The 26,320-nt window shown below is 36.3% G+C and overlaps 1 protein-coding gene across 1 annotated transcript; it reads left to right on the forward strand.

The window, feature by feature from the left end:
• The first annotated feature begins 12,440 nt into the window (after positions 1-12,440).
• Positions 12,441-14,521, forward strand: LOC125825395 (uncharacterized). Its single transcript, XM_049504740.1, has 7 exons — positions 12,441-12,525; positions 12,571-12,706; positions 12,853-13,213; positions 13,415-13,709; positions 13,791-13,906; positions 13,964-14,064; positions 14,146-14,521. Exons 1-7 carry the CDS (start codon positions 12,441-12,443, stop codon positions 14,519-14,521), a joined length of 1,470 nt encoding a protein of 489 aa, XP_049360697.1.
• Positions 14,522-26,320: the final 11,799 nt, after the last annotated feature.

The following is a 26,320-nucleotide window of genomic DNA, read 5'->3' on the forward strand; positions in this document are numbered from 1 at the left end:
AAACAAGCAATTAATGAAGCTTGTTACACACATTATTTAAAAGAGTTAAAACGCAAAACAAAAAAACAAAACAAAATTTTCATTCTTAAGTCTTTAGAAAAAAAATAAAATCAAGCAAATGGCAAACAATTCAAGCTCAAATTCAAGTGGTGATATGATGATAAAATATGGTATATGCCGAAAAAATCATGCTACTAATTTTGGTGACTATTCGGTTGATGGATGTCGTGAATTTGTGACGAAGGGTGATGATGGAACTAAAGAAGAATATATTTGTGCTAATTGTGGATGTTTTAGGAGTTTTCATCGAATGAATAGTCAATCATTGTATCGCCCTCCAATACTTCGATCTCGCTTCTTTCACCCACATGTTAATCCACATGGTGGTGGAAATATGCCGGTTATTTTTCATCCTTACATGAATTGATTTGTGCCAGTTCAGTACATCAGAAGGCCCATTTTCTACTATTATCCTTGACCTGATAAAATCTTTAGTGCATGAGAATGTTCTTGTGACCCTTGTTGGTGTTATTACTAAGGATGAATATTAGCGAAGAAGCAATCTTTATTTTATTAGCATAAAGTTATGTTAATTAATCTCTAGGATAATTTTTTACATTAGTAATGAGAAGGAAGAATTAAAGCTGAATTTTTAAAGATTTTTATTTTAATGAATTGTGTCAATTTTATTTCCATCTGGTTATCTAGTTACTTGATGAGTAATACTGTGACTTGCTTGATTATTTGCTTTATGCAATATTAGAACGAAGGAAAAGAGGGTAAATGTGTATATTAACTATGAAATGAATATCTTATAATGTTTTGTAGCTTTGTCTTCTATTTATTAAATTGTTATTTCTTTGCAAAAATTACTTAAAAATTTAAGTATTTAACAAAGTATAAATTTTATAGTATATTCTTATAAGTTTGTTGTTTAATTATTTAATTATTTTAATTTTGAAAAAAATATATTTGTTTCACGTTAAAAACATACTTTTGTTTCTTCATCTGAAAAAGAAATTGATAATAAAATAGCATATTCATTTTTTTTGTCAACTTAATTAGATTTTTATTTAAAAATAAAAAAAATACTATCAACTTTTTAAAAAGAATTTAATGCCTAGTAAATTAAATACTAAAAAACTTAATAGGTGTGAATTTTCAATTTTTTTGTACAACATTCATTAATTTATTAAAGAAAAAATAACATACATAATGTTTTTCAGAACTTAAATTACAATACATAAATAAAGTTTTTTTTTTTATTTTCAAAACAAATTTTTAATTTATAAAACATAAGAATTTAAATATTCAGATTTTTTTGTACTAAAGGATGAATATTTTATTTGGATTGATATGTCACATCTTCCACCATGTTGAATCAAAATTGAAATGTTGCCACTATATTTTTTTAAAGATGTACGATGACCTATTACATTTAAGTCTTTTTGTCCTATTTCCTTATAGATGAATGGTTTTCATGATATTAGTTTCACAAATAATGACAAATGAGTAGTCAAATGTATCTTTGATTATTTTATTTTCAAATTTAGTTTAGTAATGAATTAGATTTTCTTGTAGCAGTACCTAATAGTACGATTAAATAAATAAAAAAAATATGCTTTCTTTAATAATTTAAACTTTAATATAAGATATTCACTCAGTTCAATATGGTATCAAAGCAAGTAAAAAATCATCTATAAAAAACTAAATAATTAATGCCTAAATTTTTTTTAAAAACTTGTAATTCCAATATATTTACATCAATTCACTAAATGTAATAACCATGCATGACCAATTAGTGTAGACTCAACCTCTAATTTCTTACTTTTAAATTAAGTTATTAAACATCGATATGAATACTATATTGAAGTAAGTATTTTTTTAGGGTCGGTTTGGACATGCGATGTGAAATTATGATTTGATATCGAAATATTCTAAGGTGCCGCATCGTTAAATCATATTTCTCCATATATTTTATAATAAGTAAATATTTTGTGATTACAAATTTTCAAATATACATAATTTTATAAAGATTCACTGGTCATTAGTAGTAGTAGTAGTTACTTATTCTTTAATTTAATTCTTTCACATGGTAGAATATTCTTTTCACGCCGAGCATGAGTCCCTTTTTACAAAATTCAAAATGATGGTTTATGAATATAAACTTATAAGTCAAGTGTTACATTAAAAAAATGAAATTAGGGTTTGTAATGTAAAATCATACTTTTTTTTTTGGAGAAGTTAGTCTCAAATCGCATGTCCAAATATTAATTTGATATCAAGATATCATAGCGTATGTCCAAATACACGCTTAGAATAAAAGAGTTGTATGATAAATATAATTTCACCTCTATTTTGACTACTCAATTAGAAGATATATGAGTAGAAATAGGGGATTATGTTTCTAAGAAGTAAAATTTTGGACATGCAATTTCATATTGCATATCGCAATATGAAATCACGAGATGAAATCAACGTTTGGACATGCGATTTTACGCTGATTTCATATCATGAGATGACATCTCAAATTTTCCAAAAATCATGATTTGAAAATTTTCAAATTTAAAAATTGGCCAACAAGTTTAAATTTTGTAAAAACAACCCACATTATATCTACTAACCATTTATTTCATATGAATATAAAATATATAATTCATATCATTACTTTTAAAACCATTTATATCTCATATAACAATTATTTTTACCAACATAAAATTTATTATTACTTTAAATCAATTCATACTCTACCATTTATATTAACCAAATTCATTATTTTTTATCAAATTTATTTACAAACCAAATTGACCAACAAATGACTCAAAGTAACAATGTTAGTTCATATTCTCGGTCATATAATTGAAAAATGCAAGTTCAATGTGAAAAGATTATCCGTAATATGTGGGATAATTATATTAAATACTAGACACTACAACTTATGTTTTTTTTTAAAATTGAAATAAAGATTGGTCAATAAATGTTCTAATATTTTAGAATACTTTTGTGATAGTATATTATGCGATTTTATAAACTTTTGCTAATTTGTTGAGATTGTATAAAGAAGTGAGACAATTTTACTAGTTTTACAAGTCATAGGGTTTATGATTATGGGAAAACAAACACATAAAATGTCCAAAAAAAAACATTAACTTCAGCTCATAATTTCAAATCATGATTTCATATCGCATGGACAAACGGACCCTAAATATATACATCAAATTAATAGATGTATACATGTCGTCATACATAAATATTTTATCATTTAATCATATGACAAATTATATATATATATATATACACACACTTACTTAAATCATTCTTATCTATATATATCTTTTCAAACGTTTTTACAGATATTATTAATGTAAAACTACTAAAATAAATTCACTTCTACTATAGATAATATCATGATTAGATTTATGTCAAACAAGCAATTAATGAAGTTTGTGACACACATTATTTAAGAGAGTTTAAACGCAAAAAAAAAAGGAAGAAGCAAAACAAAATTTTCATTCTGAATTCTTTAGCAAAAAAAATAATAATCAAGCAAATGACAAACAATTCAATCTCAAATCCAAGTGGTGATATGTTGAATAAAGATGATATATGCCTAAAAAATCATGCTACTAATTTTGGTGACTAGTCGGTTGATGGATGTCGTGAATTTGTGAAGAAGGGTGATGATGGAACTAAAGAAGTATATATTTGTGCTAATTGTGGATGTTTTAGGAGATTTCATCGAATGAATAGTATGTCATTATATCGCCCTCCAGTACTTCGATCTCGCTTCTTTCACCCTAATCCACATGGTGGTGAAAATATGCCGGTTATTTTTCATCCTTTCATGACTCGATTTGTGCCAGTTCAGTACATCATAAGACTCGGTTTTTACTATTATCCCTGACCTGATAAAATCTTCAGTCCATGAGAAATTTCTTTGTGACCCTTATTGGTGTTATTACTAAGGATGAATATTAGCTAAGAATTTATTAGCATAAAGTTATGTTAATTAATCTCTAGTATGTTTTTTTTTACATTAGTAAAGAGAAGGAAAAATTAAAGTTGAATCTAAAGTTTTTATTTTAATGAGTTGTGTCAATTTTATTTTTATTCGGTTATCTAGTTACTTGATGAGTAAAACAGTGACTTGCTTGATTAATTGCTTTATGCAATATTACGACGAAGGAAAAAAGGGTAAATATGTATGTTGACTATGAACTGAATATATCATAATGTTTTCTAGCTTTGTCTTCTATTCATTAATTTTTTTCCAAAGTACCTTATAATTTAAGTATTTAGCAAAGTATACAGTTTATATTATATTCTTATGAGTTTGTTGTTTAATTATTTAATTATTTTATTTTGAAAAAAATGTATTTTTTTCACATTAAAAACATGCTTTTGTTTCTTTATCTGAATTTTTTTTATAATATAATAGCATATTCATTTTTTGTCAACTTAATTAGATTTTTATTTATAAACAAACAAAATATTATCAATTTTTTAAAAATAATTTAATGTCGAGTAAATTAAATACTAATAAACTTAATAGGTGTGACTTTTCAATTTTTTTTGTACAACCTTCCTTAATTTATTAAAGAAAAAATCACATACATAATGTATTTGAAAACTTAAAATACAATGCATAAATATACTTTTCTTTTATTTACAAAACATATTTTTAATTTATAAAACATAAGAATTTAAATGTTCTGGGTTTTTGGTACTAAAGGATGAGTATTTTCTTTGAATTGATATGTCACATCTTCCAGCGTGTTGAATGAAGATTGAAATGTTGCTACCCTCTGCATACTGTCAAATGAAGTGATTCCTTCACTGAAAACAAAGATTGAAGTTCCTCAAAATTCTAAGGTAGATCGTTGGAAATTGAATACAAATAATGATATTAATGAGATAAAAATATATTATGTAAAGTGAAAAAATAAGTAAAATCATAGATGTTGAAAAAGAAACTGAGAAAAACAAAGAAAAGAATATCAACAATCCATGTTACACACTTGATTGTTGTTATTTTATTTATCGTGTTTTTTAATTTAATTTTTTACCTTTTTGCTGGGTTTTGATAGAGACCCATTCATAGATTTAGAAAAATAGAAACTATTGTTAGGTTTCAAAAGGCCTTAGTTAACTACAAATGCACGACTTTAAAGCAATTATTTAACGATAATAATATATTTATCGTAAATTATATTTTAACGACAATAATAAATATGAGTATTTATAACCAACACTCTAGATAAATATTGTTAAAGGTTGTAGCTAGTCTGAATACAATAACATTAACTCAATTATCACTAAATATTTTTGCAGCAATAAATCTTATCGCAAATAGAAAATTCTATTGCCACAAAATATCTATTTTGTTAAAGTGATTGTGTCACACCCCGAACCTACACCTTGGGCGGGATTGGCACTCGAGAACCTTTGTTGGCCCCAAGCGAATCCTTGACCCGACTTACTACTCCGCGGAAGACTTTACTCAACATATAAAAGAACTAAAAGATAAACTCATGTAATAATCTTAAAATGTTGTAAAGGAAACATTCAACTGGACAATGAGGAAACTCAAGTATTATAACAAAACAACTGAAATAAACAAGCCTAATGAACTAATATATATCTATCTATCTATGAAGCCTCTAATACTATGAGGGATGTTGAGACAAGACCCCGATCATCCTAATAACAAAGCTGAAATGATAAAACAAAGATAGGGATCCTCCGGAAGCAAGGAACTTCACCAAAACTCTGAAGCTCAACTGGATCAGCGAGGCGCTGGATGCTGATCCTGGTTACCTGTATCTGCATCATAAAAGAGACAGGCCAAATGGTGTTAGTACATGGAATGTATGAGCATGTGAGGGGAAATCTAAACAAGACATAAGTTTGAATTGAAATCTAAAAGGAACACTTACTTCGTCTCTACTTAACTCAAAGATACTCAACTCAATGCAGAAATAAAAAAACAATAAAGATGTAGTTTGTATAAAGCATTTGAAACAGTAGATAACATCTTGAAGTATTGGAAAATACAATAATATGTCAGTTATATATAAAAATACAAAAATAAACTCTATTTGGGAGATTCTCTAACCGACAACCATCACTATGAGCTATGTGATGATACAACGTCTCGCTCACACGCTGCCTAAACTTTCTTATACTTTGCCGGGGTATAGAACTACTCAACTATGTGGCTCCAGTAGTCTATGCTAAAAAGCATTAATGAATCATCTAAAAAGTATGACTCTTTCTACCCATGTTGGCTACATGGTTTATGGAGACTTTGAGTTATCTGAACTCGCTCCCATATCGGTGCTCAATGCTACTCCCAAAATGTAACTAGCTCATATGTTTAAACACATAACTCTCTCTATGGTTTGAGATTATTACTCAAAATATATCTCTTAAAAGAAATGGTACTCAAACTGCTCATGAAAACTCTTTTGAAAAATGGTGTTTCCTCTCATCTTAAATGTAAAGACATTTGCTCTTGGGAAATACTTATTTCCCATATATCATTTTAAAGAAAATGAACTCACTCTAATCTTCTCAACTCTGTGTTCAAGTCATTTAAAACAAGTTGTAAAACAATTGTGAACGACCTCTTAAAATGACTCGAAGAACTCTCAAGACTTGACTCTCAACTCTACCTTGAATTTTAATTATGGATTCAAGGGTTATGATTCATGTTTATGAATGATTTCTATATGTTTAGAAGTATTTTAGAATAGTTAGAATCAATAGGAAGTGATAGTACACTTTAGAAGGACTCGGATGGGCTAAACGACAAAAAAAAGGTGGGGGCAGGGGACCCTAGCTCACTGCTGGCACGGGGCGCCAACTCCTAAAGTTCAGAGGGCACATTTTGGCACACTGCTGGCACGCCGCCCCAGACCCTCTAGCGCATCATGGGAGCGCCGCGCCAGCCCCTCCCCAGGTCAACCCGATGAATTTTTCAACTCATTTTCTGATCTTAATTCGACTAAATTCGATTCTTTTTCTCAATTTCTCTTTAGATTCAGTTAACCAATACATGTACACAAGAATCTACTCAAAAATAAAATCTTAAAATTGATACGACTTCCTCAAGAACTCCTCAATCCCCTCCTAATTCAAGAATGAAAGCAAGTTCAAGAACACTAATCAAGAACATCAAACCTTCAACTTTCTAGAACGAATTTTATGTTGAAATCAACATGATTGGCGCGTGGGTGAACAAACCCAATGCTATGTGAACTCACATACCTCTTTAGGGATCAAACCCTTGGCGAAATCCGCAACGAAACCTCAAGAACTTGACGAAATCTCCCATTTCTCCTCTTTTCTCTTCTTGAACCTTTTTCCAAAACCCTAGCGTGAATTTTGATTGCATAAACTGAACCAAATAAGTTTAGACCCCTAATTAATTACTAGAAACAAAATAAATCTGATAGGGTAAGGAAAAGATTAAAATACCCCTCTTAAATCCGGGTAACTTTCCATAAATGGACAGCCCGACTTCAAATAGACATATCTCCCTCATACGAGCTCGAAATTTAGCAAACTGGGTGGCGTTGGAAAGAGGATTCCAAGAAATTTAATTTTATATCTTATAGACCACCTAACTCATCTTGTACTGAAAGTTATAGCCATTTGAAGTTGACTCAAAACTCATACTTAGCATAACTTACCAAAATTTCCAAATTTACTCTTTCCAAAAATAGTTCTTTCTAATTCTTGTTCTTTCTAGGGCGGGATGTTACAATATCTCCCTCTTGGGAACATTCATGCTCGAATGAGATCGCTTTAAGTAGACTAAGGGTGTAACATCTAACATTCATCTCAAACACCCAACATGTAATAAATAACACCGCAAGTCAACTTAAATAAATGCCAAGAAAAGGACTAGTACCTTAATTTGGAATTTCTTCGGACTCAAAGAGATGTGGGTATCTCTTCTTTATGTCCTCCTAAGCTTCCCAAGTAGCTTCCACAACAAATTGATTCCTCCATAGAACCTTGACTGACGCTACCTCATTGGTTCTCAACTTTCAAACATGGCGATCTAGAATCTGAATAAGAATCTCCTCATAAGATAAGTTATCCTTAATACCAATATCTTCAGTAGGTATGCTAAGTGAAGGATCACCCATATACTTCTTCAACATTGAAATGTGGCATACCGGATGGACCACTGCTAACTCTTGCGGTAGCTCCAACTCATAAGCCACGTTACCGACCCTCTTGGATATCTTGTAAGGACCAATACGTCGTGGACTAAGTTTCCCCTTCTTTCCAAATCTCATAACACCCTTCATGGGTGAAACCTTCAAATAAAACTAATCATCTACTTCAAACTCTAAGTATCTTCTCCTAACATCTGTATAGGATTTCTGACGACTCTGTGTTGTTTTCAATCTCTCTTGAATAAGCTTCACTTTCTTCATAGCTTGATGAACTAACTCTGTTCCTATCAACCCACTTTAATAACCTTCACTTTTCCCATAGCTTGATGAACTAAGTTTGGTCCTATCAACCCAGCTTCACCAACCTCAAACCATCTAATAGGAGATCTACATCTTCTCCCGTAAAAAGCTTCATAAGGAGCAATCTAGATACTAATGATAACTATTGTTGTAAGAAAACTCTATGAGAGGTAGGTGATCATCCTAACTACCTTTGATATCAATCAAAAAAGCCCTAAACATATCTTCTTAAGTCGGAATAGTGCGCTAATTCCCAAACCTTTCTGGAATGACTTCAAAAATTGCACGATGAATTGCATACCTCTATCTGAAATGATGGACACCAAAACTCCATGAATTCTGACTACCTCTTGAATATATAACTTAGCATAATCGTCTGCTGAATGGGTAGTTTTTACCACTAAGAAATGGGCTGATTTATTCATTCAATTTACAATCACCCAAATCGAATCATGCTGCCTGCGAGACTATGGTAAACATGTAATGAAATCTATATTGATCATCTCCCACTTCCATTGTGGAATATCTATATTATGAGCCATACCACTAGGCCTCTGTTACTCTACATTGACTTGTTGGCAATTCAGACACTTGGCAACGAACTTTGCAATACCCTTCTTCATGATATTCCACCAATAGACTTCTCTCAAGTTGCGATACATCTTTGTGTAACCCGGATAGATAAAATATCTAGAGTTATGAGCTTCCTCCATGATCCTTTCTTGGAGTTCATCAACGCTTGGTACACACAATCTACCTTCATACCTCAATACACCATTTCCCCCATGTTCAAAAGGCATCACTTTTTGCTTATTAATATTTGCCTTTAATTCAAGCAAAATACGATCTTTGTCTTATTTCTCTTTCACTTCTGACACTAGCGACGATTTGGCCCCATTCATCACCACCACTCCTCCTTCATTGGAATCTATTAAACGAACTCCCAATTGCATAAGTTTGTGCTCATATTTAGCTAACTCTTTCTTGTCTTCCTTAACATGGGCAGTACTACTTATAGACAATCTGCTCAAGGCATCAGTAGCGACATTAGCCTTACTCGGGTGATAGAGAACACTCATGTCATAATCCTTGATTAACTCCAACCACCTCCTCTGTCTGAGATTAAGCTCTTTCTAACTAAAAACGTACTGAAGAATCTTGTGATCGGTGAACACATCCACATGAACACCATAAAGATAGTGATGCCATATTTTCAAAGTGAGTATTACCGCAGCCAACTCTAGGTCATGGGTTGGGTAATTCATCTGGTGAATCTTAAGTTGTCTGGAGGCATAAGCTATAACCTTGCTATTATGCATTAACACACAACCCAATCTGACTCTGTACATATCACAATATACCACAAAACCTTGTGTACCTTCTGGTAAAGTCAATATTGGGGCAGTAGTCAACCATTTTTTCAATTCCTGAAAGCTTTTATCACAAGCTTCAGACCATTTAAAATTAATTGTTTTCTGAGTCAACTTAATCAATGGGGATGAAATAGATGAAAACCATCTTTCTTTCTCATAAATAAGACTAGAGCCCCCCAAGGTGAGACACTTGGTCGAATAAAATCATTCTCAATGAGATCTTTCAACTGCTCTTTTAATTCGTTCAATTCTGCTGGTGCCAATCTATATGTTGGAATAGAGATAGGACGAGTATAAGGAAGAATATCTATACTGAAGTTTATTTCTCTCTCAGAAGAGACTGTGGGAAGATCGTCTGAAAAGACCTCTGGAAACTCTCTAACAACTGGAACTGACTTAATAGGTGGTGTCTCAACACTAGTCATTAACTCGGACTAAGTGATAGACACAACCCTTGGAAACTAACTTTCTCACCTTAAGGTAAGAAATAAAACGACCCTTAGGCACTGCTGCACTACTCATCCACTCAATAACTGGCTCATTAGTAAACTGGAACTTCACTACTCGAGTTCTACAAACAATGGAGGCATAACAGGCATGAAGCCCATCCATACCTAGAATAACATCAAAATCTACCATGTCTAACTCGACTAAGTCAACCATGGTGATCTTGTGATTGATGGAAATGGTACAATCATAGTAGACTCTCTCAGCTAGAATACACTCACCAACAGGTGTAGAAACACTGAAGGGCTCAACAAGTTTCTCAGGAAGAACATCAAAATTCATCGAAACATAAGGAGTCACAAAATGATAAACTCGCTCCTGGATCTACCAAAGCATAAATGTTTTGTATCTAATAATTGCAGTAAATAAGCTTGGAATGTAGTTGATGGAGATGAGAGCTGAAATTATGTAGAAGGAGCCACCTACGGAGTGATCGACGGATCGTAAGTCCTTTGACGGACCGTCGTTGGGCAGGCGTAGATAGAGCATCAGGGAATTCTGACTAAGTGTGGAACTACGAAGCAACCGACGGACCGTAGGTCGACCCACGGGTCGTCCTGCACATCCATCGATGGATTCAGAGAGTTGATGTTTCAATACCTGATGAAAAGTCCTAAGTATGGAGCCACGGAAGGGGACCTACGGTTCATAAGTCGAGTCGTCAACTAAAGTCGCGTTCCAGACAACTTATTTCCTTATTTTGTTTACTTTTTATTTAGAACTTGTTTTCTATAAATAGGAGTTATAAACCTCATTTTTTAGGGTTAGACATTATTGCAAACTCTTAGTTTTGGTGTTTTGGGAATTAACTTGTAAACTTTAGCAATTTGATTTCCGGATTTCGTTTTATAAGATTTTCACTTTGCAATTCAATTGAAGATTTCAGGTTTCATCTATTCTAATTATAAGTTCATGAATTCATTCTTCTTAAGCATGAATTGTGAACTCTCAAGCATGAGTAGCTAAATCCACAACTAGGGTTGTAGGAACCATGAGCAATTAACAAAGTATGAATAATAACTAAGTAATTTTTGGGTAGTGTAGATGGATGTATTGTTAATTCTTTTGTTTATAAGTCTTTTTAACGATTGCGAACGTTAGAACTCGCCTCGTTCCTACTTGCTGGACCAAAGGGGTAATGAATGAGAAAATAAGTAACAACAGAGATTTAGTGGATGCTATCTAATAGTCTAATGTCAATTGGTGCAAGGGTGAAAACTAAGCCATACATTGATGTGATGTCTAATCTGGGGTAAAGGTAAGGGTTAGTAAGGCATACATACGTAGCCGGACCAAGATGCGAGGTTAAATTCCCTATTTGGAAGACCAATCACTTAGGGATACCTAACTTACCAACTTTACATTTAAAACACTAGGAAATGATTACTATTATTAGGATTACTGCATTAAGAGATTATGGGGAACACATATGCCCTAGTTTCTCTTTCATATTGATAACTCAAACTGATAATCTTGCTTACTTGTTACTAAATCAACAATTTGTTACTGCTTACAAAAATCCCCCTTTTTATTTACTTGTCTCGGAAATAGTTTGACTAAACGGATATAATATTAAGTTAAGTTTAAGTTTGAACCATATTTCTCGTGGGATCGACCCCAACCTACAATTTGGGTTCTTTAATTGATAACGATCGTTTATATTTCTTTAGGGAGGTGTAATTTGAGCATATCAAATTTTGGCACCGCTGCCGGGGAATACGACTTTTAGATTAAGTTTAACTACATTATTGAACTTTAGTCAAGTATTTCCTGATTTTACATTTTCTTTTGTTTTTGTTTTTGTTTTCTACAAGTATCTACTTTAGTGTATGCCAAGTACACAGAGTCGAGGCAAACCACTGACCCCCTACAATCCAGAGTTGAGAAAAACTTTGATAAAAATGAATAATCAAGGGGTCCAAATCAATCCAATCAGAGAGAATCTAGGTGATGGAGTTAAATTGCAGCCTCCTTGGTTTTTAATGTGAATGCTCAAGTTCATGGTGGTAATCTAATTGGAGATGCAGAAAGGGTGCATAATCCGCCAACACCAAGGTTGCGTGATAACTACATGGCTGACTTCAATACAGCTGAATCAGAAGGGCCCATTGTTCTTCCTCCTCTACCACCAGGGGATACATTTGTGGTGACCAACAGTCTTATGTAGATGTTTACAACGAGAAGGTTGTTTTCTGGTCTAGCTTCAGAAGATCTGCATAGTCACATGGCTAAATTGAGAATTGTCTGTAAGAGTTGCCTAAGGCGACCGGAGTTGGATATGGATGTCATAGGTTTGAGAGTCTTCCTTCTATCATTAACCGGTGATTCTGCGGTGTGGTTTGCTGAGCTTCTATATAATTCAATTCATACATAGAACCAATTGCATCGAGTGTTCATGGCAAAGTATTTCCTAGTGTCTAAGAAGTTAAACACAAGGAAAAGTTGAATAATTTTGTGGCTCTACCTGGAGAGTCTATGAGCAGTTCATGGGATAGGTTCACTGTGTTCATCAGAAGTGTTCCGAATCACCGTATAGATGATGAGTCATTGAAGGAGTATTTCTACAGAGGGCAAGATGAAAATGGAAAATCTGTTCTAGTTACTATTGCTGAAGGATCATATGGTGAGTGCACTTTTGAGGAGATCGCTGAGAAACTGGAGAAGATTTCCCAAAATAATAAGGCATGGAGCATTAGAAAAGCTAATACTGGAAGAAGAACATTCGTCGTTCAAGCTGCACTAGATCAATCTATTGATGACATTCGTGAGGAGATAGCTCAGATGAGGACAAAACTTGGGTTGGTATTGAAGCATGTGAGCGGAAATGCAGAAAAGGTGAATATGGTAAATTACCTAACTAGAACTCCACCACCACCAATTGTGGAATTCTAATATGAGGAGGATGCGTATTTGGTAAATGATCAGACGAGGGGTTTCCAAGCCAATGTCCAATGTTCCAACTCGGATAATTGGCACCAGGGTTAAGGAAACCAAGGTCGGAACTATGGAAACTACAATCGAGAGGGAAACTATGTCTGGAATAAGAGCTACTATCATGATAACGACTACAATCGGAACAACTATGGAAACAAAAATAAGAGAGTTAGGCCCTACGTTCCACCTGGGAATAGGGAATTTGGTAATACAGAGGATGGGGGTAGTATGTCACACATTAAGGATATGATGCAAAAGATGATTAAGAGGTTTGATGCAACTGATGAGAATGTGAAAGAGATGCAAAATGACTTGTCTGGAATCAGTCAAAAAGTTGATACCCATGCAGTGTCGATCAAGCAACTTCAACAGCAGTTTAGTCAGTTGTCCACTACTGTGAACCCACGTAAGCCTGGCACACTTCCTAGCAACACCATCCAGAATCCGAAGAATGATGGGCATTGTACGGCTGTCACTACCTGAGGAGGTAAACAGACCATTGATCCCCCTATGTTGTTTGAGGTTGAAATTGTGGTAGAAAGAAATGAAGATGAGACTGAGGTTCCTGGAGAGTCTAAAAATGCTACAGGGAAGGAAGCCGAGGTGACCCAAAAAGTTGTTCTCATGCTTAGACCTCCACCTCTATTCCCACAACGATAGGTGAAGAAGACAGAAGAAGGAAAATACCCCAAGTTCATAACTATGTTGAAACAATTTTCCATCAATGTTCCGTTGATAGAAGCTTTGGAGAAAATGCCTGGGTATGCGAAATTTATGAAAGATTTGGTGACCAAGAAGAAGGCTATCAGTTTTGAAAATGATGAGAGGTTGTAATATTGCAGTGCTATTGCTACTAGGGCACTTGTGCAAAAGAAAGAGGATCCTGGAGCTTTCACTATTCCTTGTACCATCGGTTTGTTGCACTTTGAGAAGGCTTTGTGTGATTTGGGTGCCATCATTAATTTGATGTCATTGTCGATCTACAAGAAGTTGGGTTTAGGGGCTCCAAAACGGATTGCGATGCGTCTACTTATGGCCGATAGAACTATGAAGAAGCTCATTGGTGTTCTCCAAGATGTGTTTGTTAAAGTGGAGTCGTTCATTTTTTTGGCGGATTTTGTGAGACTTGATTGTGAGGTTGATTTTGAGATTCCCATCATCCTAGGGATACCATTCCTTACTACTGGGCGTGCCTTAATCGATATGGAGAGAAGGTAGATGAAGTTCTGACTGAATAATAAGAAGGTAACTTTTAATATATGTATGTTTATGAAGCAGGAAAGCGATCTCAAGACGGTATCAATGGTGAATCATATTGGGGAGTTAGATTCTGAAGTGTCTATGGAGGAGAGGTAGGGTGTTGATGCACTAGCAGCGCTAATGATAAATTTTGATGGTGATGGTATTGAAGACTATGATGAATTAGTTACCGCACTTGATAGACTTGAATTTCGTTCCATACCAAAAATATTGGAGTTAGATATGAAGAATCGCGACTCTCCACCTTCAAAACCGTCTGTGGAAGAGCCTCCAAAATTGGAGCTCAAGGCTCCACCGTCTCATTTGAGGTACGTATTCTTGGGGAAAGATTGACACTTTACCGGTAATCATTGCTGCTGATTTGAGTAGGGAACAAGTAGAGGCATTGGTTTCTATGTTGAAGAGGTTTAAGCGGGCTATTGGATGGACTATTGCAGACAATATTGAGATTCCTCCTGGCATTTGTTCTCATAAAATCCAACTCGTGTCGGACAGCAAGCCAAGGATTGAGCACCAAATGAGACTTAATCCACCTATGTAAGAGGTAGTCAAAAATGAAATCATCAAATGGTAGTTCTGGGTCATCAGATTTCTTAGAAGGGTATTAAGGTTGATAGAGCTAAAGTTGAGGTAATAGAAAAGCTTACACCACCCATCTCTGTTAAAGGTGTTAGAAGTTTTCTTGGGCATGTAGGTTTTTATCAGAGGTTTATCAAAGATTTCTGTAAAATTGCACACCCATTGTGCAAACTACTCGTAAAGGAGTGCAATTTCAATTTTGATGATGCTTGTCTGAGAGAATTTGGAGAGTTGAAAGCAAGGTTAGTATCTGCTCCTATCATTATTTCACCGGATTGGGGGCAACCGTTTGAAGTGATGTGTGATGCGAGTGGGGTAGCGCTTGGTGATGAACCTTACTTGTTTCGTATTTGTGCTGATGGGATTAGTCGTCATTGTGTGCCCGAGGTTGAGATGATGAGTATACTGTGTGCCCTCATAGGTCTTTAGCTAGTGGATCAACCTAAGCTAATAGTTTGGTTCTACCTTAGGCAAGTAGGACAACCCCTTTTCGGTGTGGGGTAGAGACCAGATTCCATGGTAAGCTCACATGGTCTATGTTGGTTAAAGTTAATCCCACTATGATAATATGAACTAGAATATGAGTTATGAACTATAACTACTCAATAAGCTTTCCTTAGTGTGGGTAGGATTATGGGATCTTATTCATACATTGCACAAGGATATTTTGAAGGTATTTATGGTATGTTTCAAATATGATATGATGATCTATATGTTGAATATGCTTATGCATTATGCTTTTACACTAATTTTCATGATGAACTCTAAACTTGGTAAACTGCATACTTTTCAACTAAAATGTCCCTTTTAGCATGTTTTCAAGGATTTTATGCATGGCTATCATACTTAATGCATTTTTGTACTAACCCATATTTCTTCTACATTTTTCCACAAAGTGTAGGTTACGGTGTTTGAGGTGATCTTCCTTTAGATACAAGCTTGGATCGACTGTTCTCCTAGCTTGTGGTGAGTCCTCATGGATCCGAGGACGAGTGATATCTTGTTGTTCCTTTTCTTTCATTGTATTAGGCTTTCAAATTTCTATTGTAAGGGCAGTGACCCTATTTGAGACTTCGATTGTAATAAATGGCTAAATTAGACAATGTCTAGACTTCTGCTTTGCCTTTAAGAAAACTTCTTAAGACTTGAAATGTGCTTTTTACTCTTATTGTTCTAATGCTTTATGTTATGATATGCTAAGTGGCTTACATAGTGTCTTTAGGGGTATTATGTGCCATTTTACGTCTAGGGGGTACCCTTGGGTCGTGACAGTACTCTTACCTATGGAGGTGACCCACAGACAGTCCTTCCATCGATGGACCGTAGGTGCCCACCGTGGGTCGACAGTTTAGCTACTGTCCAGAATTTTTTTGAGTTTTTGTTTGGGTCCGATTCTTGTTCTAAAAATTTTCCATGAGTCGTTTTGAATTGTTTTGGTACTAACTAAGCCTCCATAAGTACCATGTCCCCCAAGCAAGCTCCAACCTATTCCGCTAAGGGCAAGTCCAAATTCATCGATTTTTCGTGACGTCTGATCATTCAGGATGACACTGATGACACAGAGTACATTTCTCCAACTACCAAGACCTCTCCCACTGCCCCGGCTCTACCAGGAACCGAGTCTAGCAGGTTCACTCCGACATAGTCATTACCCCCATTCTGAGGAGGGGGCCACATAGATCGGAGGATCGACTGGCTCAAAGTCGTTGTCTGACTCTAGTTCTAGTAGTACTATCGCCTCTTTAGAAGACTCAGATAGCTCAAGCGATTGCCTAACACCTACTAGCGTTGAGCCTGCTCCCAAGGATGATGAGCCTAACAGATAGTGTGTCCCGGGCCAGTATCAACTTTACATAAATGGCACAATGTTGAATGAGCACTAAAGGATGATCAAGACTATGACTGAGGAGCGCAGGGTCCTTACAGGCAGCCTCCATACTACACCGGCTATTGAGGAGCTCTTCCAGTGACACCTATGCGAGTGGATGGCACAGAACCTCAGGAAGTACAATGAGGAGATTACTAGGGAGTTCTATGCTTCTTATCTTGCTACCATCAGAAACTACATCGCTAAACGGTCCAATCCGATCGCTCAGCCTCCACTTAAGTCCACATTAGTGTGGGGTTTCACAGTCGACATATCTGAGGTCACCATTCCTAGCTTTTTATATGGCCCACACCACACTCTGCCTATCAATACAACAGAGTATGACTATCGGATGGGCATCATTCAGAGCGGGGAATTTCAGAGAGATGTCGAGCAGAGGGAGACACTGTTGACATTACTGGATCATCACATTGCTGAGGATAGGGAGCGTGATGAGTGGGTTCGGACTCCTCGCCTAGGTATTAGGAAGTTTACACTAAGCTTCCTTACGAAGTTCCTCTGGTTGCTGGTTCGAAATAGACTGTCCCCGTCTCAGGCAGATAATTGGTTACATGGGATCGGGCCATGCTGATTGCAACCATGATAGCGGGGTTGGAGATTGACTTTTCCTACATATTGATATTAGAGATCCATAAGAGGGCCTTCAAGGACACTATCACCTTGCCCTTCTCGCGTCTCATCTTCCAGCTCTACAGGGATGCTTCTATTCCCATTTGGCACTGTGACCGGTTTCTTGATGCGACCAAGACTCTGGATATCTCCCTCATTTGGGATAATGCTAACTTAGTTGCACCTCGAAGGGAACCACATGTAGAGGTAGCGCCTTTAGGTGATGATCTTGTTGTAGATGTTGAGCAGATGCAGGCCGATGACACCACCATTTTGGCCCTTACAGCAGACACTCAGTCTCCACTCTCTCCGGCTACCAGTCAGGCCCCTAGCTCATCCCGAGCCACTACCTCTTTAGGGTCCATTGTCGTTCCTCTAGCTCAAGTCCAGAAGTTAAAGACATAGATGACCACTTTGCTTCAGCATATGAATCCATGGATGCTACGTACTATTGCGGAGTCTGAGGTGAGGATGGAGATGATGATAGACTAGAAGGTTCAAGCCATTCATAAGCGTCTGGATGCCTTGGAGTTGAGATTCTTGGAGAGGCCATCCCCGACCATTGATGTGACCACCTTCCAGCAGAAGTTGGCTAGCCTCTGTGCTGATGTTGCTGCACTATTAGCCCCTACTGAGACTGACCCAGAGTATTCCCCTGTGGTACCGGAGGTTGAGGTGGTGATGACCGCTCTTTCTGGCAACACTATGCCACTACTAGACTCTTCCCGTAATGCTAGGAAGTGCCCTCGCTTCGACCGCACTATTGATACTGAGGAGGCTCAATGTTTGAAGAAGAAGGAGCGCCAACGTTTGAGAAGGCCCATAGGGCATCTATACTTTATGAATAAAGGACACAACAGTGGGCCCGTGAGGTGGATATTGGCCTATCTGGCAGTTTGAGCACTACTGAGGGTGCTACATTAGTTGATGAGAGCACTACTGATGGCGTTCCTAGAGTTGATCCAGCGGGCTCTGGGAAATCGGACCCACCTGCTTCTTGAGAGGTCTTCAGCATATGCGCCACAGGTTTGCTTCATCCTATATTTTACTTTTGATTTTTGTGCATTGGGGACAATTACACCTTATTTTGTTGGGACTGGGGTAAATGGATTGTGAGTGATAGGGTGAAGTTTGAGTAACCCAACTCATAATCCTCTCTTGGAGTTTTCTTACATGTGTTCTTTTCCCCCAAGAAACTGTTTTACTTTTATGTTGAACAGGCATGTTTAGGAATGTAGGTGTAGAAGTAAATAGAAGAATGAAAGCATGATGGCATAAAGAGAAGGAAATTGATACATGTCCAAAAGTTTTTAAATGCGCTAGATCTATAGGTTTGATGATTTGAATGTGTTGGATCTCAATATGACATGATAAGGAACCTGTTTGACTTCATGACTTAAGGTACAACTTGAACTGGGTAATCTAATAATCTGATAATGAAACAATGTGCCAAGTGTGTGTGAGAAAAGTTTGAATGTTCATACAGTGTGTGCCAATCTAGAACTTGCCCCGTTGGTCCTGCTAAGATAATCTAGGCTAGAAACTAGGAAATGATCATAGGTCCTTGTTCAAATAAGTCCACTAAAGCCTAAAATGATCCAACCAAATAAAATAAATGTTCCCCTTGATCCAAATGTTTGAGCCTAAAATAGACCACTTCTTTCAATACACCTAATTCATCTTCCTTTAAATAATTGGCTTGGCCCCGATCCCTCCTTGGACATGTGCACCTTGACTTAGGCCAAAAGCCTAAGTTGAGGGTGGCTAATTCAAACAAGTTACCTTGATCTTGGCCCTGGTCTGACATCGCATATTGTGCACCTCAACTCATGAAAAATACATAAGTTGAGGGTGTTTATGAAAAAGAAAACAAAAAGAAAAAGGGTATGAAAAGAGTTTTGTGTTGAAGAGAGAAGAAGAAAAGATGGAAAAAAAGATGTGACTTTGTGCAAAAGAAGCATAAAGATGAATAAATAAAGTGCTGAAAGAAATCAAGAAAAATAAAGTGAAAGAAAAAGAAGAAAGTGAAAATGAGTGCTATAAAGTCAAAAGTCACATCTGTGCGAAAAAGAAGCAAGGGAAAGAGCAAACAAATAACAAGATGTCAAGAATTGGTTGAGAAGAGAGATAAACAGCCAATGTAATGTCAAGGAGGGCATAAAGTCACTAAAAAGTACCCAAATGTATCGTACCTGACCCTGAGCCTACGTTACAAGTTAAAAAAGTCCTGTAGTGATCCTAGTAACTAGTTTGGAGAGTCTATATAGTGAAAATAAGGGTATGCCTATTGTATTGAGCACTAACTATACTTGCAGTCACTTCTAAGCGTGAGTGTTTAATGAATCCTAAAAATCAAAATTCATCTCTATTTTGTGAAAAAGGATTTCGTTTGAAGTGAGGGCACTAGTTACATTGTCGGAAAGTTGGTACCTTGGCGATTGTGAAAAATGTATATTGTGGTGTCTATTGGTCGATCTATGTCATGTCTTGATCTGCATGAGTAATCTTGTTGAGTCTAGACGAAACGGTTTGCACTAACTGAGGGATGTGATTGAGATGGCCATGTGATTACTTGAGTTTGTATGTTTGCTTCTACAAATGTGTTGTCTAGAGTTTTAGTGTGTCGCTTAAGGACAACAAACAAGTATAAGTTGAGGGTGTTGATATACCGTGAATTTACAATATTTTTGATACGTTTCACTTAGAGTTTTTGTGTGTCTTGGGCTATTTTGTGTTAAAATTCATGTTTTGTCTCTATGATTGCAGGAAATAAGCTTGGAATGCAATTGATCGAGATAAGAGCTAAAATTATGCAGAAGGAGCCACCCATTGAGTGATCCACGGACCGTCGTTGGGCAGGTGTAGATGGAGCATAAGGGAATTCTGACTAAGTGTGGAACTACGAAGCAACTGATGGACCGTAGGTCGCCCCACGATCTGTCCTGCACATCCTTCAATGGATTCAGAGAGTTGAAGTTCCAGTACCTGATGAAAAACCATAAGTATGGAGCCATGAAAGGGGACCTACGGACCGTAGGTCGACCAACGGTCCATAGGCTGAGTCGTCAACTGAAGCCACGTTCCAGACAACTTTATTTACTTATTTTGTTTCCTTTTTATTTAGGACTTGTTTTATATAAATAGGAGTTATAAACCTCATTATTTAGGGTTAGACATTATTGTTAACTCTTAGTTTTGGTGTTTTGGGAATTAACTTGCGAACTTTTGCAATTTTATTGCTAGATTTCGTTTTATAAGATTTTCACTTTGCAATTCAATTGAAGATTTCAGGTTTCATCTATTATAATTGTAAGTTCATGAATTCTTTCTTCTTAAACATGAATTGTGAACTCTCAAGCATGAGTAGGTAAATCCACAACTAGAGTTGTGGGAACCATGAGCAATTAACAAAGTATGAATAATAACTAAGTAATTCTTGAATAGTGTTGATGCATGTATTGTTACTTCTTTCGTTTAAAAGTCTTTTTAACGGTTGAAAACATTAGAACTCACCTATTTCCTACTTTCCAGACCAAGGAGGTAATGAATGAGAAAATAATTAACAACAGAGATTTAGTGGATGCTATATAATAGTCTAATATCAATTGGTGCGAGGGTGAAAACTAAGTCATACATTGATGTGATGTCTAATCTTGGGTAAAGGTAAGGGTTAGTAAAGCGTACACACATAGCCGGACCAAGGTGCGAGGTGAAATTCCCTATTTGGAGGACCAATCACTTAGGGATACCTAACTTACCAACTTTGCATGCAAAACACTAGGAAATGATTACTATTATAAGGATTACTGCGTTAAGAGCTAATGGGGAACACATATGCCCTAGTTTCTCTTTCATATTGATAACTCAAACTTATAATCTTGCTTACTTGTTATTAAATCAACAATCTGTTACTTGCTTACAAAAAACTCCCCTTTTTATTTACTTGTCTCGAAGATAGTTTTACTAAACGAATATAATAGTTAGTTAAGTTTAAGTCTGAACCATATTCCTTGTGGGATCGACCCTAACCTACAGGTTGGGTTCTTTACTTGATAATGATCTATTATACTTATTAAGGGAGGTGTAATTTGAGCGTATCAAGAATTCTCTTGCTCTTGGTGACTAGTGAAAGCATAAAGATGGTTTGCTCCTCCGTAGGTCCTTGAAGTAGCTGCCCTAAGTGCAGCTCTGTCGGATGGAGCAACTGAAGAAGATTGGGCTCTATTACCCCCATTGCCATTACCTTGCCTATTCTTAGGGCACTCTTTCTTAAACTGACCATTTTGACCATACTTGAAACAACCAGTGGAGCCATCACGACACGCCCCTGGGTGGTTCCTACCACACTTAGCACATGTAAGAGTCCAATTACCTTTTTGTGCCGCACTACCATGAGACTATGCAGGTCTAGCTCTGAAATTTTGTGAATTCTAATTCATGAACTCACCTCTATTCCTTGGTGTAGGTGCACTAGAAGACAATGGAGTAGGTCCATGTTGTTTCTATTGAAAATAAGACCGATTCACATTACTCTTTTGCTGCCCGGACTCATTCACTGATGTCTTAGCCTTCTTGTTCCTAAACTTTTTCTCTATCCCTCATCTTATCCTCCTCAACCTACTGCACATGGATCATCAGCCTTGATATGTCCATATCTCCTATCAACATAGCTTCTTTGCCCTTTTTGCTTAACAGATGAGACAACCCAACAATGAACATACTCATCCTTCTCCTCATGTCAGCAACCATCTCCGGAGCATACTGGGAAAGTTGGGTGAACTTAAGGCTGTACTCGTGCACTCTCATAGATTCCTACTTAAGAGTAAGGAATTCTCGTACCTTTGCTTCTCTCAGTTCCCAGGGAAAGAAACGCCCAAAAAAAGGCCTCCTCAAACATAACACAACTCACAAGTGGTGCACCTTCAGCTCTATTCTTCTTCCATTGATCAAACCAGATTATATGGACATTCTTCTATTGGTATGCAGCTAGTTCCACTCTCTCAGCATCAACAACATAACTCTCCAAAACCTTCTGAACCTCTTCAACAAAGTTTTCTGAATCCTCAGTGACACTTGAACCAATGAAGCTTTGAGGAGTAATCCTTAAGAACTCACGAATCCTAGAAGTATCAGCCACTTTCTGTCGATTCTCTCTTTGTTGACCAGCTTGATTGGCCACCACTTGACTCAATATCCCGATAGCATCCCGAAACTCAGCATTAGTGACCTCTCTTTGGGGTTGCACTCCTGGTGTATTAGGTATGCCTTGATCCTCAACATTCCTTCTAGTAGGACGACCAGAAACAATTCTTCGTGGAGGCATGATTTGAAAGATACACACAAGAAAGAGTTAGAAAGAAACTTTTATAAAGATAAACACTATTGCACGAAATGAGTATGAAAGAAGTGAGATAGTTCCTAAATGTTGCAGTCTTCTAATTATAGATGTGGTGTGCTTCACACTGATAACTAGGACTCTACATACACGGATTTATAGACTCCATAGGACTCTTGAACTTTGGTCTCTGATACCAAGTTTGTCAAGCCCCAAACCTACACCAAGGGCGGGACTGACACTCGAGATCCATTGCTATCCCCAAGCGAACCCTTGGCCTAGCTTACTCCTCAGCGGAAGACATTATTCAACATATAAAATAACTCAAAGAGAAACTCATGTAATAAACTTAGAATGTTGTAAAGAAACATTCAACTGGACAATGAGGCAACTCAAGTCTTATAACAAAACAACTGAAATGAACAAGACTAATGAACTAATATCTATGTATCTATGTAGCCTCTAATACTATGAGGGATATCGGGATAACACCCCCGATCATCCTAATAACAAAGTTAAAATGATAAAACAAAGATAGGAATTTTGTGGAAGCAAGGAGGCTCACCAACAACTCTGAAGCTCAACTTGATCAACGAGGTACTTGATGCTGATCCTGATTACATGTATCTGCATCATAAAAGATGCAGGCCAAATGGTGTTAGCACATGGAATGTACGAGCATGTGAGGGGAATCTTAACAAGATATAAGCTTGAACTAGAATCTGAAAGGAACACTTACCTCGTCTCTACTCAACTGAAGGATACTCAACTCAATGTAGAAATAAAACAACAATAAAGATGCAGTTTATATAAAGGATTTGAAACAGTAGATAACATCTCGAAGTATTGGAAAATACAATAATATCTCAACCGTATATAAAAATTACAAAAATAAGCTCTGTTTGGGAGATTCTCTAACCAACAACCATCACTATGAGCTATGTGATAATACAATGTCTCTCCCATGCTGCCAGAACTATCCTATACTTTGACGGGGTATAGAACTACTCAACTATGTGGATCCACTAGTCTATGCTAAAAATAATTAAGGAATCATCTATAAAGTATGATCCTTTCAACCCATGTTGGCTTCATGGTTTATGGAGACTTTGAGTTATCTAAACTCGCCCTCATATCGGTGCTCAATACTACTCCCAGAATGTAACTAGCTCATATGTTTTGAAAACATAATTCTCTCTGTGGTTTGAGATAATTACTCAAAATCTATCTCATAAAAGAGATGGCACTCAGAACTGCTCATGAAAACTCTTTTGGAAAACGGTGTTTCCTCTCATCTTAAACGGAAAGACATTTGTTCTTGGGAAATACTTAGTTCCCATATATCATTTTAAAGAAAATGAACTCACTCTAATCTTCTAAACTCTGTGTTCAAGTCATTTAAAACATGTTATAAAACAATTGCGAACAACCTCTTAAAATGACTCAAAGAACTCTCAAGACTTGACTCTCAACTCTACCTTCCATTTGAATTATGGATTCAAGGGTTATGATTCATGTTTATGAATGATTTCTATATGTTTAGAAGTAGTTTAGAGTAGTTAGAGTCAATTGGAAGTGATTGTACACTTTAGAAGGACTCAGACGAGGTAAACGATGAAAATGGGGGCAGGTGACCATGGCGTACTGCTGGCGCGGGCGCCAGCCCCTAAAGTTCAAAGGGCACATTTTGGCGCACTGCTGGTGTGCCGCCCCAGATCCTCTGGCGCAAGGGCTCGCTGCGCCAGCCCCTCCCCAGGTCAACCCGATGAATTTTCAACTCATTTTTTCATCTAATTTAGATTCGTTTTCCCAATTTCTCTTTAGATTCAGTTACTCAATACATGTACACAAGAATCTACCTAAAAATAAACTCTGAAAATCAATACGACTTCCTCAAGAACTCCTCAATCCCCTCCTAATTCAAGAACGTAAGAAATTTCAAGAACACTAATCAAGAACATCAAACCTTCAACTTTCTAGAACGAATTTTACGTTGAAATCAACATGATTGGCGAGTGGGTGAACAAACACAACACTATGTGAACTCACATTCCTCTTTAGGGATAAAACCCTTGGCGAAATCCGCAACGAAACCTCAAGAACTTGATGAAATCTTCCTTTTCTCCTATTTTCTCTTCTTGAACCTTTTTTCTAAAACCCTAGCGTGAATTTTGATTTCGTAAAATGAACCAAATAAGTTTAGACCCCTAATTAATTACTAAAAATAGAATAAATTTGATAGGGTAAGGAAAAGACTAAAAATACCCTTATTAAATCTGGGTAACTTTCCTTGAATGGACAACCCAGCTTTAAATGAGCATATCTCCCTCATACAAACTCGAAATTTAGCAAACTCGGTGGAGTTGGAAAGAGGATTCCAAGACCTTTCATTTTATATCTTATAATCCACCTAAATCATAATGTACTGAAAGTTATGGATATTTGAAGTTGACCCAAAACTTATACTTATCATAACTTGCCAAAATTTCCAAATTTACTCTTTACAAAAATAGAGCTTTCTAAGGCGGGATGTTACAATATCTCCCCCTTAAGAACATTCATCCTCGAATGAGATCGCTCTAAGTAGACTAAGGGTGTAACATCTACCATTCAACTCAAACACACAACATGTAATAAATAACACCGCAAGTCAACTTAGATAAATGCCAAGAAAAGGATTAGTACCTTAATTTTGAATTTCTCCAAACTCAAAGAGATGACCAATATACCGGGGACTAAGCTTCCCCTTCTTGACAAATCTCATAACACGCTTCATGGGTGAAACCTTCAAATAAACCCAACCATCTACTTCAAACTCTAAATCTCTTCTCCAAACATATGTTTAGGATTTCTGATGACTCTATGTGTTTTCAATCTCTCTTGAATAACCTTCACTTTCTCCATAGCTTGATGAATTAAGTCTAGTCCTATCAACCCAGCTTCACCAACCTCAAACCATCCAATAGGAGATCTACATCTTCTCCCATAAAGAGCTTCATAAGGAGCCATCTGGATACTAGAATGATAACTATTGTTGTAAGAAAACTCTATGAGAGGTAAGTGATCATCCCAATTACCTTTGAAATCAATCACACAAGCCTTCCACATATCTTCTTAAGTCTGAATAGTGCGCTCTACTTGACCATCAGTCTGAGGATGAAAAGTAGTACTCAAATTCCCAAACATTTCTAGAACAACTTCCAAAATTGCACAGTGAATTGCACACCTCTATCTGAAATGATGGACACCGAAACTCCATAAAGTTTGACTACCTCTTGAATATATAACTTAGCATAATATTCAGCTGCATGGGTAGTCTTTACCGGTAAGAAATGGGCTGATTTAG

Source organism: Solanum verrucosum, unplaced genomic scaffold (assembly GCF_900185275.1).
Source record: "Solanum verrucosum unplaced genomic scaffold, falcon-dt-bn FXZP01000051.1, whole genome shotgun sequence".
NCBI lineage: Eukaryota > Viridiplantae > Streptophyta > Magnoliopsida > Solanales > Solanaceae > Solanum > Solanum verrucosum.

What these genes read in the sequence shown, in the direction of transcription:
- LOC125825395 (XM_049504740.1), top strand. Translation starts at nt 12,441, where the DNA reads ATGGCTGACTTCAATACAGCTGAATCAGAAGGGCCCATTGTTCTTCCT. An exon ending in ATGCAGAAAAGGTGAATATG is followed by an intron (nt 13,214 to 13,414) that starts GTAAATTACCTA and finishes GTCTGGAATAAG; the next exon opens with AGCTACTATCATGATAACGA. An exon ending in GCTTTGGAGAAAATGCCTGG is followed by an intron (nt 14,065 to 14,145) that starts GTATGCGAAATT and finishes GTAATATTGCAG; the next exon opens with TGCTATTGCTACTAGGGCAC.